At 47.0% G+C, this 13,422-nt stretch overlaps 1 protein-coding gene across 1 annotated transcript in view; it reads left to right on the forward strand.

Annotated features, from left to right (window-relative positions):
- The first annotated feature begins 387 nt into the window (after positions 1-387).
- Positions 388-13,422, forward strand: part of Lgi2 (leucine rich repeat LGI family member 2) — a 28,453-nt gene continuing 15,418 nt past the window's right edge. Inside the window, exons 1-6 of the mRNA XM_090343756.1 lie at positions 388-593; positions 2,150-2,221; positions 4,119-4,190; positions 6,573-6,644; positions 11,989-12,060; positions 12,947-13,116. Of these exons, the coding sequence (XP_090199882.1) occupies positions 388-593; positions 2,150-2,221; positions 4,119-4,190; positions 6,573-6,644; positions 11,989-12,060; positions 12,947-13,116 (664 nt within the window). The remainder of the gene's footprint in view (positions 594-2,149; positions 2,222-4,118; positions 4,191-6,572; positions 6,645-11,988; positions 12,061-12,946; positions 13,117-13,422) is intronic.

The following is a 13,422-nucleotide window of genomic DNA, read 5'->3' on the forward strand; positions in this document are numbered from 1 at the left end:
CGCGCCCCCCGCCCTCCCCAGGGTCGCCCTGCCCTCGGGCCCCTCCCCCAAGGTCACCCAACTTTTCCCTCTCCGCCTCCCCCGCGGGCGGGGCGGGCTCCCCGCACGCCTCCTCCATTGGCCAGAGCCGGCTGCGGGCCCGAGTGCTGATGTCAGGCCGGCGCGGGCGCGGCGGGCGCAGCGGCCCAGCAGCCCGGGCGCGGGTGGGGGGGCGCCGCGTGGGGGTGGCGGCCAGCATGCGCTCGGCTGCGGCGGCTCGGCCTCCCACACCCGCGGCGCCCGCGTCCGAGCCAGCGGCGGCCGAGCGGAGCGGCGAGTGGCGCGGCAGCGGCGGCCCCGGGTGGGAGCGGCGGGGGTCGGGACCCGGCGGGGACCGGGGGCCCCGGCATGGCGCTGCGGACGGGCGGCGGCGGCGGCGGCGGGGCGCTGGGGCTGCTGCTGCTGCTGCTGGGCGCCGCGTGCCTGGTCCCCAGGAGCGCGCAGGTGAGGCGGCTGGCGCGCTGCCCCGCCACTTGCAGCTGCACGAAGGAGTCCATCATCTGCGTGGGCTCCTCCTGGGTGCCCAGGATCGTGCCCGGCGCCATCAGCTCCCTGTGAGTGGGGCCCCGGCCCGCCCCGCGCCCCCACCCCCTTCCCCACTCCAGCTCCCCGCTTCCTCTCCTGGGCGTCGGGGTGGAGGAGGGAGGGACTCCCGGCCCCGGGGAGTCTCGGTCCGCAGTCGGGGTTCCCATCACAGTGTTTCTCCGTGTGGTCCGCGGGCCACCTGCATTGGGCACTCCCTCCCGGGGGAGCGTGCGGCGAGGGAGTCTCCGCGCCCCAGGCAGCGTTTGGCACCCCGCGTGTGCGTGCGTGTGTGCGCGTGTGTCTGTGTGTGTGGAGGGGGGTTCTGGCGTGCGTTAAAGTTTGGTGTGTGGGAACAGACCGACGTGTCCGGGTGGAGAGCGGAGCCGAGGCGGGGGAGGCCCGGAGGCCGGCCTCCACTGTGCGCCCCGGGCCTCCTCTCTCCACCCTGCGGGGCGGGCCAGGGGCAGGCCAGCCTGGCCGCACATGGCTCGGAAGAGGGCGACACAGAGGGGCTTGGCCGAGCCCTGGGACTTCCCCGGAGTCCGGCTCATCCCAAGTGTGGGAAGTCCCCCCGACTTCCTGCCCCGAGTTCAAGCAGCTTTCTGCGCCCCCCCCCCCACCCCTTCCCACAGGACTTCGGCTGTTTTTTTTTTTTTTTGCTGCTGCTGGAGGAGCTGACCCGAAAGGCCTCCATTAGTATTTGGTGATGTTCTAAGGCCATTTCTTTACCCCTAGGGATGAGGTTCCTGCTAGATGGTTCTGATGTCCTGGAGAAGTGCTGCCCCCCCCCCCCACTCCCAGCTATCTGGTTAGGATCCCTCACCGCCCCCCCCTCCATGACATTGCTTGTGCTTTCTCTGGGAAACATCAGGCCTGTTTGATTCTCACTATTGTCAAGTCTAATGACATGGAAGAATCCAGAAATTCTATTTCCCCTTATTAACTTCTTAAGATCAGCAGCGGTTGGATGAATCTACACGTTCATGGAAATAAAAGTGTTGAGGTCCTGCAGTGGTCAGAAAGGGTAAGGGAGCCCGTCCCCTCCTCCCTGCCAGAAATCTCACACAGCCAAACTTCTTGACCCACGTTGACCATCTTACCTCGCAGATGGCACCACTTCTTACCGCGCACAGTTCAGGTTCAGGTGTCTGAGTTTCTCCCCCAAGGCTTTCACGGTGCATTTAATCAGAAGTGCTTCGAATGTCTTTCAGAGATGTGTTCCCAAAGGGGAATGTCTATCCTACCCTAGAGTTTCATTGGCCAACATTATCGTTGTGTCTGCACACACAGAATCTTGGGCAGAGGTGAGGCAATTGTCCTCCTGTAGTGAAGCTCCCGGGATGGATTTAAGCTGACTGAGCTAGTCTGTGGAAGGAGCCAGACTGACCATACAGGTTTCCGTTAGCTAGACTAGTTTTTATATCGATTAGGTGCATTGGAGAGTGGCTGGTCTCTTCCCCTCCCCGAGCCGTGTGGGCCTCAGACCAGCCAGGAAGAGAGTGAAGTTCCAGGTGGAAGGTAAGGCTGCTGCCCACCTCACCTGGAGCTTCCTGAGAGAAACCAGGGCCTTGTTTTCTCCCTGTAGGAGCCTAGTCAATGGAACGTTTTCGGAAATCAAGGACCGCATGTTTTCCCATCTGCCTTCCTTGCAGCTTCTGTGAGTATGAGGAGGTCTGTCTGTAAAATGGGGGTCCTGAAAGGTGGTCCTCAGAGGGTGGGCTCTGCCCCTCTTTTGTCCACACAACCCCTCTTTTGTCCCCCCAGTCAGTTGCTGGTTTGCCTCATGTTGTCCTGGACAAAAGGTTAAGGCTCATCTTGGGACACTTTTTCTTCCAGGACTTTGCTGTAGATCCCAGTTTTCATTGGGAAGTGATTGAATTAATCACATCCAGGATGTTACCTCAACGAACTCTTGCTCAAGCATTTCACTTTAAAAGAAACTTACATTTTAAAATGTTAATATTACTTTGGAGACAGGAGTGTTTCTGGTTTACTGAGTACTTAAACAAGCAGCCTACTATTCATTGATTTGCATAATTTTAGTCATTAGCATATCACCCCCTCCAGGACATATTTTTATTCTCTCATTGATAGGAAACTGGTGCTCAGGAAAGTTAGGTTATTTGCTCAAAACCACAGAGGCAGGATTTGAGACCTAGGGCCAACAGCCACACTCTAAACTACTCTGTTCCAGTAGTTTACATTTGCTGACAAAAAGAGATCTCTAACTGGGCACCGGTGTAATCCTAGATACTCAAGAGGCTGAGATCTGAGGAACTTTGTTTGAATCCAGCCCAGGCAGGAAACTCTGAAAGACTCTTTAACCAGCAGCAAACCTAAACTGGAGGCATGGCTCAAGTGGTACAGCTCCAGCTGTGAGTGAGAAAGCTACTTCAAGCCCTAGTACTCGCACACATAGGAAAGAAGGAAGGAAAGAAGGGAGGATAAAAAAGTCCCAAAGCACTTTTCAAAACCCAATCAGTGACAGGTGGTCTTGAGTATATATCAAAGTCTGTTTGTTATGTTGGTTTAAAATATTTGATATGAAATCATAATGACAGCAAGCAGTGAGCTACAGAAAAATGTAGAGACATACAGATCACTACTTTTCAAAAACTTTCTGTAGATAGTTTTGTTACTGAGGTATTGCATGCATACTTGTAACATCACGCTTACCATTTTAAAATCAGAATTGTCTTAGAATTGGAATGATATTAAAATATACTTTCTATATAGTGGTAGGAAAGAATTTTAGGTAATATTTTAAAATACTTTGGTGAAGCAGAGTTTTGTTGCATAGCTCATCCTGGCCTAGAACTCTCTTATGTAGAACAGGTAGCCTTGAACTTGATATTTCAGCTTCCAGAGTGATGGGATTAATTATAGGAATACAGGACTACAATTTTGTCTTAAGTGATGTCTACAGAGATTACATTGAGTTTTACCAAAGGAACTTAAATGATAGATAGAGAGCTGCAGTGATAAACGGTCTTTGGAAGCGCTCTAGCATTTGAACCATACCTCCAACCCTTATCAAACTTTTATTGCTTTCCTTATCAAACTTTTACTGCTATTTCTAATGAGAATATGAAGTGTGATAGAAAGGATTAAAAAAATTTTGTTTCTGCCCTAGCTATGCGACTTTGTTTCAGTTACTTCATTTGTCTGGGCTTAACTTTCTATAAAGATAGAGCTGGATTCAATCATTGTGATCGTTGATTCCATGCTTGTTTGTGTCAGAATGCACACACTGGCTGTTTAATTTTGCCTAGCATGAAAATGTTTCCAAATAACAGTTATCAGTTCATATTTACCAAGACCCTCAAGTGAGAAAGAAGTAGAACATGGAAAATGAGCAGAAAATCTATCTCAAAGGAATTCACTCCCTGTGGCCTCTATCCATAGTAGTTTGACTCTGTGGGATCCTGCTGACTTGTCCTTGGGTTGAGAAGGGTCCACTGCTGCCCAGAGTCTGAACATAGCAAAGAAAGAAAACAGCTTCATGGGAAAACTCCACCTTACAGCTCGGCATTGAACTCTTGTCTTATTTTCAGGTTGCTAAATTCAAACTCATTCACGGTGATCCGGGATGATGCCTTTGCTGGACTTTTTCATCTCGAATACCTGTGAGTGGTGTGGTTTGTGTGTGGGGTGGGGGGAGGGGAGTGTGGGTTCATAGTCTCTCGTTCCTTTTGCCTCTTTTGAGGGAGCCAATTGAGAAAAAAACCTTTAAGTGGTACTGACCTTCGGTAGTCTATTTGCTTATAAACACATTGGGACAGGAGAAGGCTGGAGACAAATTGGGAGAAAGGAAACAAAGAAGAAAATGTGCTCATTCATTCTCCACTGACACTTAATTTGTCATGTAGTGAGCAGAATTGGAAATTGCATTGGGTATTTTTACCTCTCCTAACTACGATGGATTTGCTGATCATCCAGAAATAGAGAAGGAAGGTTCTGAGGGTTACTTATTTTTAAATGAAGTTTCCTATTTAGGGATGAAACCATGTGTTTTTAATTCAGCTATCTCACATCCTGCTTGTGATTTCTGCTGAGGGTCTAATCAGATTTTTTTTTTTCTTTAAAAAGAGGGGAAAGGCTGTGTGCAGCTGGGGGTTCAAAATCCCAATTTAATTACATTATTGGATATTTGCTATTTGTTTACTTAATTAGAGTCATCTTTACAGGTAAAGCAATTAGTATTTCATTTTCTAGAATCAATCCTTCGGTGATTTTCTTTGCCTGCTACTTCAGGGGTTCAGACAGCAGGTAGCTTCTGCGAGAGTTTATTTGTGAAATACTACCTTAAGATGTTGTCGCTCAAAGACTTGGAGACTTGTTTTTATAAGCTGATTTGAAAAACAGATGTCTTTAAAATGTATTTGTTGGTTAAAAAAAAAGGAAAAAAGGAGGAGAAAGGAGGATGGCGTTGTGGCTTAGTGGTTGCCTAGCACATACAAGGTTCGGGGTTCCATCTCCAGCACACACCACACACACACACACACACACACACACACACACACACACACACACACACACACACACACACACGTGTGTGCGTGCGCGCGAGTGTGCCCGTGCATGCACACAGATATGGGTAAAATATCATTGTCCTGTCTTAGATGTGGAATCCCCACCCTCCCCAGCATTGATTAGCCTTGCTCTTGTTTTCACGTCAGTCTGTCTCACTTTGCTGTCTTTTCCCCCCTCCAGCAGCCCTTCCACCTTTGTACTAGTAAGTTTGTAATTATGCTAATCCTGAGATCAGATAGGATTTCCTTCCTTAACATTCAGAGGGCTTTGAAAGCCTTGTCTCTGCTTTTCTTATCTGAAGTCAACAGGTAGAGGTAGGAATTCTAGACACATCCTTGGCAGAAGAAAGCTCTCTGCTGATTTGGGGCCTTGGGGATGGATGTCTCTGCAGGATGTCTTTCTCCACAGTAGACATAAATATGCACGTTCTCATAATCCAGTACTGTGACGTGGGCTTGATGTGCAAAAAATACTACAGCTGCAGGGGCTAAAGCTACTAGCATCTCCCAAAGCCCGTGCATGGCCACAGTGGTAACAGAGCAGAGCTGTGCATTTTCCTTTGTAGGAAGGTCAATCCTACAGGCCAGGGTATAGGTGGTTACCAGTTTATACTGAAGTCTAGTTCCTGAGACACCATGTGCCAGAAAGCATTCAGTGCAAGAGTTGCTCCACTAATGGTGTCTGTAGATGTGGCCCAGATGCTCCTTTAGGTCATCTCATCATAGGCTGCCTTACCTTTGGTTTAACCCTCTGTGACTCTAGGGAGAATTTGGGTGCATTTGCATCTTATCTCATGTTCCTAATTTGTAGTTTGGCAGTGCGATTGATGTAAGATTCAGTGTTCAAGCTGTATGCCATTTTAGTCCAGAGAAAAGAAAGCCAGCGCCTGCTCAACTTTCCTGGTGGCATGGAGGTTTTCAGATCCTTGGTGCCTCATTATCATCTGCTCAAAAATCAGGCTGTGTGGGATAGGGATTCTGTGAGGGTAAGGTTGCTGGAAGCCAAGTTTATTGGAATTCTCCTTCATCAGAACTGTAGTATAGCTGGGCACTGATGGCTCATGTCTGTGAACCTAGCAACTCAGGAGGCTGAGAGCTGAGGATCGCAGTTGGGAGCCCACTGTGCTTACAAGTGTGTGAGACTCTTATTAACCACCAAAATGCCTGGTGGGGGAGTCTTTTGCCTCTGTGTGGCACATCCTGTTCTCCCCAGATGTTTGTCCCCATGTGACAGCTCTGAATTTGCATATGACCATGCTGCTGCTAGTGGTGGGGAGGGGAGGCAGATCAAGGCACACACATATGCAGGTATCTTGCACACACATCAGTTCTTTTGTGGAATTCGTTGTGGCTTAGTCTTCCAAGACTCTCTAATTCCCCGTTGCTTTTACATGTCACTCTCAAAGCATGCCAGGCTCATTTTGAGAGCTATTAAGCAGGGGACATTCTGTTGAATTATTCTGCTTTCCTCCTCAGGTTCATTGAAGGGAACAAAATAGAAACTATTTCCAGAAATGCCTTCCGTGGCCTGCGGGACCTGACTCACCTGTAAGTCCTGTCAACACCCTTGTAAGTCCTTTCATGTGAGGGGCAAGAGCTAGCTGCCTCCTTATGATTGTTTTCCTTGATATTTCCATATGGGGAGCATTCCTTGAAGGAAACTCACATCCCAGAGGTTCTAGATCTTTCTACATAGTTCGAAGCAGTATTGCAATCCTCACACTGTTGGTGTTCTTCTATCTCTGTCATACTGCTTTGAGCTGGGACCCAAGGGGCCTGGCTCCAGGAGAAAGTGGGAAGGAAGCGTAGGTCTCATGCCCCCTTGGTACCCACTTGGTACCAGATGTGGGGCTGGGTGTGTGGAGTTCCTTCTCTACCTTGTGTGATCGTCTGTGAGTTCCATCTCACAGATTTGGGAACTGAGGGTTAACTGACTTCCTGAAGAATGTCAGCTAGAGGATCACAATCAGGAAAAGGTAGAATAGAGATGTCTTTGTGCTTTTTCTCATTTGAATGCAAATCACTTTTTCTTTTATGTTGGATTAATCTTTGGCTTCAGCTAAGCTCTCTGGTTCTTTAATAGCTTTCCGGAGACAAAAAAATTTAAACAAATTGATTTGAATTGACATATCAGAACAAAGCAAGTACACACATTGAGCAAATTTAGAAAACTGGAAGAAATTGTGGCTGTGTTTATGAAAATGCAAAAATAGTTACTGTCTCGGTGGGAGTAATTTATTAGCTAGGATGCGGGCTCAATTTGCATGATAGATATTTTGAGTCTGAGTCAGATAACATGGCTCCTCTCCGTGGCTGTCCTGTCTGCAGTAAAGAGAGAACTGGCAATTGATCTGCTTTGAAGGTGGGTGCTAGGCAGGGGCTGTGGCATCTTTGGGCATCAGCCTGACTATACAATGTGGACAGAGTCCCTTGGTCAACCTGGCACAGGTGTCTGCCACTGTGCATAGCTACATTGGGTCCTGGATGGCCACCAGACAGAGGCTCTGTCTGAGTTGGAGCCTGGAGTTTGGAGTGTGAGGAGGTATCAGAATGATGGAAGAAGCCCAGGCACTCTCACCAATACCGTCCATGTGGGAGAATCTTAGTCCCCCTGATAGTCCTGCTCTGGGTTTTCTTTTCTTCCTATAGAAACTTTTCTTCACAACCTGGAGTTTTCTTCACCAAATCCCCACATTCTTGGGAGGCTGAGATTGTTAAATTTCGAGTCCCTTAGACTTGAGTTCAAAGCCCTAGGGCCATCATTTATGAATCTCGTATAGCTTTTCTGAGCTCTAGTTTCCTTACCCTTAACATAAGGATGGTTCTACTGACTGTACAGACTTCCTGTGCAGACGGGTTGGTAATGCTGGTTTGAGAAGTGTCTGCCCACATCCTGCCGTACGTGCTCAAGGTGTGGTTATTCTCTCCCGCTGCTCACTAAGGAGTCTGAGCTTTCTCTCCTGGGCTGCTGAGTAAGTGTAAACCACTTGGCAGTTGGGGAGGCCAGACAGTGGCTGCTGAAAGGACAGCTGGGGGTGTCTGGAGAGGAACAGCTGAGGCCCAGTAAGTCTGTTTCCCAGAAGTCAGGAAGAAGAAGGGGCTTTGTTTGTGAGCAAAAGCACTGAGCAACCTGTGAACCTAAAGCAAAGTCCACATGCCTGGCTGAGCTAGTCCTTTGGTAGGAGAGTATGAACGTGCAGGTATTGCGCATGTTCGTGGAACCCCTCTCTGCCCCCTGGCTCCTGGCAGCACATCGCCATCTGCACTAGACACATGGGTTGATCTTGTTTCCTGGATATTAGATTTCTCTCCCAAGAGTGTGGAGTGCTCCATGGTGGCCAGAAGGGCCTTTGCACCCTCCCCTTAGTGCTGTTCTCCTCCTGGGTCCAGCCCAGGTCAGGTCAGCAAGACCTGCTGTGATTCTCTGTAGATCAGAAGCTTCCTTCTTAAGCGGGTTTCCTAGATGTGCTCCACTTTTCCAGAAAAATTAGCAACTTTCAAACCTGTCCCCTTTAGACCAGAGATGTGTTTAGTAATGGAAATGTTTATTGCGTTTGCTTAAAGTGTTCATTGTCCCCCTCCTTTTATTAAAGTCATAGTCAGAGAAAGCCTCAGTTCTAAACTTCATTCCTATTCTTACCTGGAATGAAGTATCTGACTTTTATGAACTTTCCCAACATTGACAGAACCCATTGCACTCTGTAAGGAGACAGATCTGTGTCTGGGCATTCAGGGAAGGAACCATGCCATTCAGAAACTAAGATGTAGGACATTTGTTTTCTAGCGGCAGGGAGCTAGCTGTTAAGTAGTTTTAGAAATGAAGTAAGTGCCATGAATTTGTGGACAAAGTGAAGTCAAAGGGGCGATGGTGAGCACTTAGTGGGAGGGCAGGCAGCCATCTAAAAAGTGTGGTTCTCTCAACTCTGAATTGTAAACTTGGAGTGACTGCTCGGCCTCCTGCCTTTGGCTCTTCAGTGTATTTTCTCCAATGAGCCCCCATTTTAAGCTAGATTGTGTGTTGGGGGCGAGGAGGGGATGTGTGGTTTCTGATACTGGAGCTGGAACTTAGCATTTTTCATTCAAGGCTGGTATGCTACTACTAGAGCCACAGCATCATTCCTGGCTTTTTCTATATATGTGGCACTGAGGAATCGAACCTAGGGCTTTGTGCATGCTAGGTGAGCATTCTACCATTAGGCCACACTCCTGGCCCTACTAAATATTTCTAACCGCTAATTAGCCACAACCTTTTATTGTACTTTGCTTTTGAAAGTACAAAAAAAAAGTGTCACCATCAACCAGAAAATGTTTCTAAAAGCTACTCTGAATATGTTCAGACTGATTTCATTTTCAAGTTATTATTATTATTTTATTTTATTTGCCAGTCCTGGAGCTTGAACTCAGGGTCTGGGCTTTTTCAAGGCTAGAATTCTACCACTTAAGCCACAGCACCACTTCTGGCATTTTCTGTGCATGTGACACAGAGGTATCAAACTCAGGGCTTTGTGCATGCCAGGTGAGCACTCTACCACTAGGCCACGTTCGCAGTCCTTCAAGTTATTTTCAAATACATAAAAATATACCATTTAACATGAGAAAGAGAATCAATATATGTGAAGTAATGCATCTTCTATGTGGTGAATATAATGTAACCCTTCTATTAATTACAATAAAAATATATGGAAAAAAGGATATCATTTAAGCTGGGCACTGGTGGCTCACACCTGTAATCCTAGCTACTCAGGAGGCTGAGATCTGAGGACTACAGTTCAAAACCAGCCTGGGCACGAAAGTCCATGAGATTCTTATTTCCAATTAATCATCAGAAAACTGGAAGTGGTGTTGTCGCTCGAGTGCTAGAGCACTAGCCTTGAGCTGAAGAGCTCAGGGATAGTGCTCAGACCCAGAGTTCAAGCCCCACAACAGACCCTGCCCCCCCAAATATGTAACATTTAGAAAAGAAAGTAAAAAAGTACATAGAATTCCATTTTTATCCACTTGTGATCACCCAGATAAGAACGTATCTAACTCAAAAACGGAATTTCTCCATACCCAGTTGATAACCTTGAAGCAAGAATACTTGAATAACAAATAGGCTCAAAGACCATGTCTAGCTAGCTGACTCCTTACCACTTCCATGGTCCTCCTTGTGAGATTACATCTGAGGACACTGTAGACCACTACATTCACACATATTTGTTCTCTTTTGCTGCTGATACCCATGCAAATAGAAGGAAACAAGCAGATGTCAGTTTCTGGGGTAACGCACATGGGCACGAGGTGCCAGGGGAAATTACAGACCTGCTGTACATTGTTTTGGTACTTAGCCTCTCTCTACTTCAGCCCTGCACTGGGGCTTCCTCCCATCTCAGCAGAATGATGACAGGCAATGCAGAATCCCCACTCATCACACAGAGGAGCCGCTTCTTGGAGGTGGGGAGTGGACTGACGTCTCAGAAAGGCCTTCCACACCGAAAACAGCCATGCAAAATGGCTTCTCATTGAGCTTCACTCATGGACAGAGGAAACTGATCATAACCAGTGGTTGTCTGAACATTTGTTTCATTATGTCATCTCTAGAGGTTAGATTCGAGCGTCTGTGTAAAGAAGAGTCCACAGAGTCATGAGGCCTAGCTAAGAGAATTCACTTAGATGGAACACTAGGGAATGACTTGGCACCAGACTGCATCTTCTGCTCTCACTGTTGGTGCTTCATTCTCCTGTCCTACAAAGGTTGACTGAGAACTTGTTGTGTGCTGGCACTGACTTGTCACACGTTGTGGACAGACCATCGTCTCTGTCCTTCTTTGGCCCATATCTAGAGAGAATCCACAAGAAACAAACACAGCCTACACTGGCGGCTCACTCCTAAATCCTACTTACTAAGAAGACTGAGATCTGAGGATCCAGGTTCAAATCCAGACTCTTTCTCTCCACCTAATCCCTACAAGTCGGAAGTGGAGGTGTGGCTTATGGGAGAGTACTAGCGTTGAGTGAAAAAGCTAAGGGACAGTGCCTGTGTGCTGAGTTCAAGCCCTGGTACTGGTGTGCACACATGTGTGTGTGCTCACACGAAGATAAGCAAATAGAAAAGTCCGATGTGCATGTGTCCTCTAATGAAGATCAACAGAACAGGGAATAGGAGAGAGGCGCAGAGGTCAGGAAAGGGTAATGCATGACGGAGGGTGCTGTTGTCTCTCTAGGAGAAGAGCTGAGGCAGAGGAGCAGGACAAGGCATTGAGACTGTCTGAGGTGGAACCAGGAGGGTCGTGTGGCTGGATATGAGTTGTGGGCGATGAGCCATGGTAGAGTTAGAGCAGTAGCCGAAGGATCTAGACAGCATCCATCACCAAAAAGACTTGGACTTTTGTTTGAAGAAACCTAGGAAGCCATTTGCAGTTTCACAGATGGACACAGAGTATGTAATGAACACTGCTTTAAGAACAAAACCAATCAGCCAGGCACCAGATACTCCTAGATACTCAGGAGGCTGAGATCTGAGAATCACAGTTCAAAGCCAACCTGGGTAGGAAAGTCTGTGAGATTCTTCTTTCCAATGAACCAACAATGACGCAGGAGTAGAGCTGGATAGAGCACCAGCCTTGAGTGAAAAAGCAAAGGGACAGTGCCCAGGGCCTAAGGTTACGCCCCAGTGTACCCATATTGGGGGCAACACACAATCAGAAAGCTTACAGAGTAATCCAGTATCTATGTTATCTTTTCCTAGCTCAAATCATGTTTTACAGGACTGATGAGCAAAGCCAGGAGCTGAACTCCACTGGGATCAGGATGTTTAGAGCTCCATTTAAGCTATTAGCTGTATTTAAAGGGACTTCAGAGTGACCAGGCATGAAGATAATAATCACATTAAAATGTGACTTTCTTTTTCTAGTTCTTTGGCCAATAACCACATTAAAGCACTACCAAGGGATGTCTTCAGTGACTTAGACTCTCTGATTGAGCTGTAAGTAATGAAATTAAGTTTGCTTGTGCTGTCACTGGGCCCCAGTTAATCATATATTTCAACCCCCTTGGCTTCTGTACTTCAATAAAAATCAATAAAGTAATGTACCCTGGGAAGCGGCTGCGTAGGTTTTGTTGGGTTGGATTTGGCTATTTGATGCTTAGCATCACGAGTCCAGTAGCAAATCAAGCTCTCTTGGATGGGAAGTCCCACACTCCTAAACACTGTGTTTCTTCACTTTAGCATCTGTTGTTTACTTCCAGCTGGACATAGTTTATGGAGATCTCAAAAGGTGCACTTGTGAACACTGTCTCCCTGTAATTTCCTATTTTTAGGAGGACCACCTGGAAGGGACTGACGTTCTCTTGTCCCTCCCAATTTTTACTATAGCATGGGAACAATTTCAAGAGAGTTTGGAAAGGTATTGACAAGCCATTTCCGAGAGCGCTGTGTATGCCATGCAGTTCAAATCAATGAGAAGCGGTTGGGCAGGAAAATCTGAGACTCTTATGGCCAATACATTTTTTAAAAAAGGCTGGAAGTGGAGCTATAGAAAGCTAACCTTGAACAAAAGAAGCTAAAGGATAGAGTCCAGGTCTTCAGTTCAAGCCCCAAGACCCACGAAACAAACCCCAAACTCCCAAAAAGCTGCAAGTAGGGCTGTGGCTCAAGTAATAGAGTGGTAGCCTTGAGCAATAAGTCTTAGAGACAGTGCCCAGGCCCCAAGTTGAAGCCGTATGTCTGGCGTGAACATACACACACACATTCCACTTTTAAGAAGTTTTAAATGAAACAGGATATAACTTCTCGTAGTGTTTCATCGCACTAGCTGTGTCTTATTTCCCTGTGTACATATTTCTGTTTTGTTTTCTTTTTTTTTTTTTAGAGATTTGAGGGGTAATAAATTTGAATGTGACTGCAAGGCCAAATGGTTGTATCTGTGGCTGAAGATGACCAACTCCACAGTATCTGATGTGTTGTGCATTGGTCCGCCAGAGTATCAGGAGAAGAAACTGAATGATGTGAGCAGCTTTGATTACGAATGTACAACTACAGGTAGGCAGAGCCTATGGGATCTAAGAAGGCTATTTATTTAGTTGGTACTGGGTATTGGACTGAAGGCCTGGTACTTGCCAACCACGTAGAGTGTGAGCTCTTTGTGAAGTCCTCTTTGATTCTCTCCGCTACCTTCTTTTGCTGGGATTTACATGCAGTTCCCTTGTCTGACCCCAAAATGGGTGTTTAGAATAAAGATTTTGTTTTTCTTGTGGGGGAAAGTGAGCGGAGATGTATTGTTTTCTTCTCTTTTTTAAATTTTTATTTATTTTTGCCAGTCCTGGGGCTTAAACTTAGGGCCTGGTC

Source organism: Megascapheus bottae, chromosome 13 (assembly GCF_031878675.1).
Source record: "Megascapheus bottae isolate mThoBot1 chromosome 13, mThoBot2.hap1, whole genome shotgun sequence".
Taxonomy (NCBI): Eukaryota; Metazoa; Chordata; class Mammalia; order Rodentia; family Geomyidae; genus Megascapheus; species Megascapheus bottae.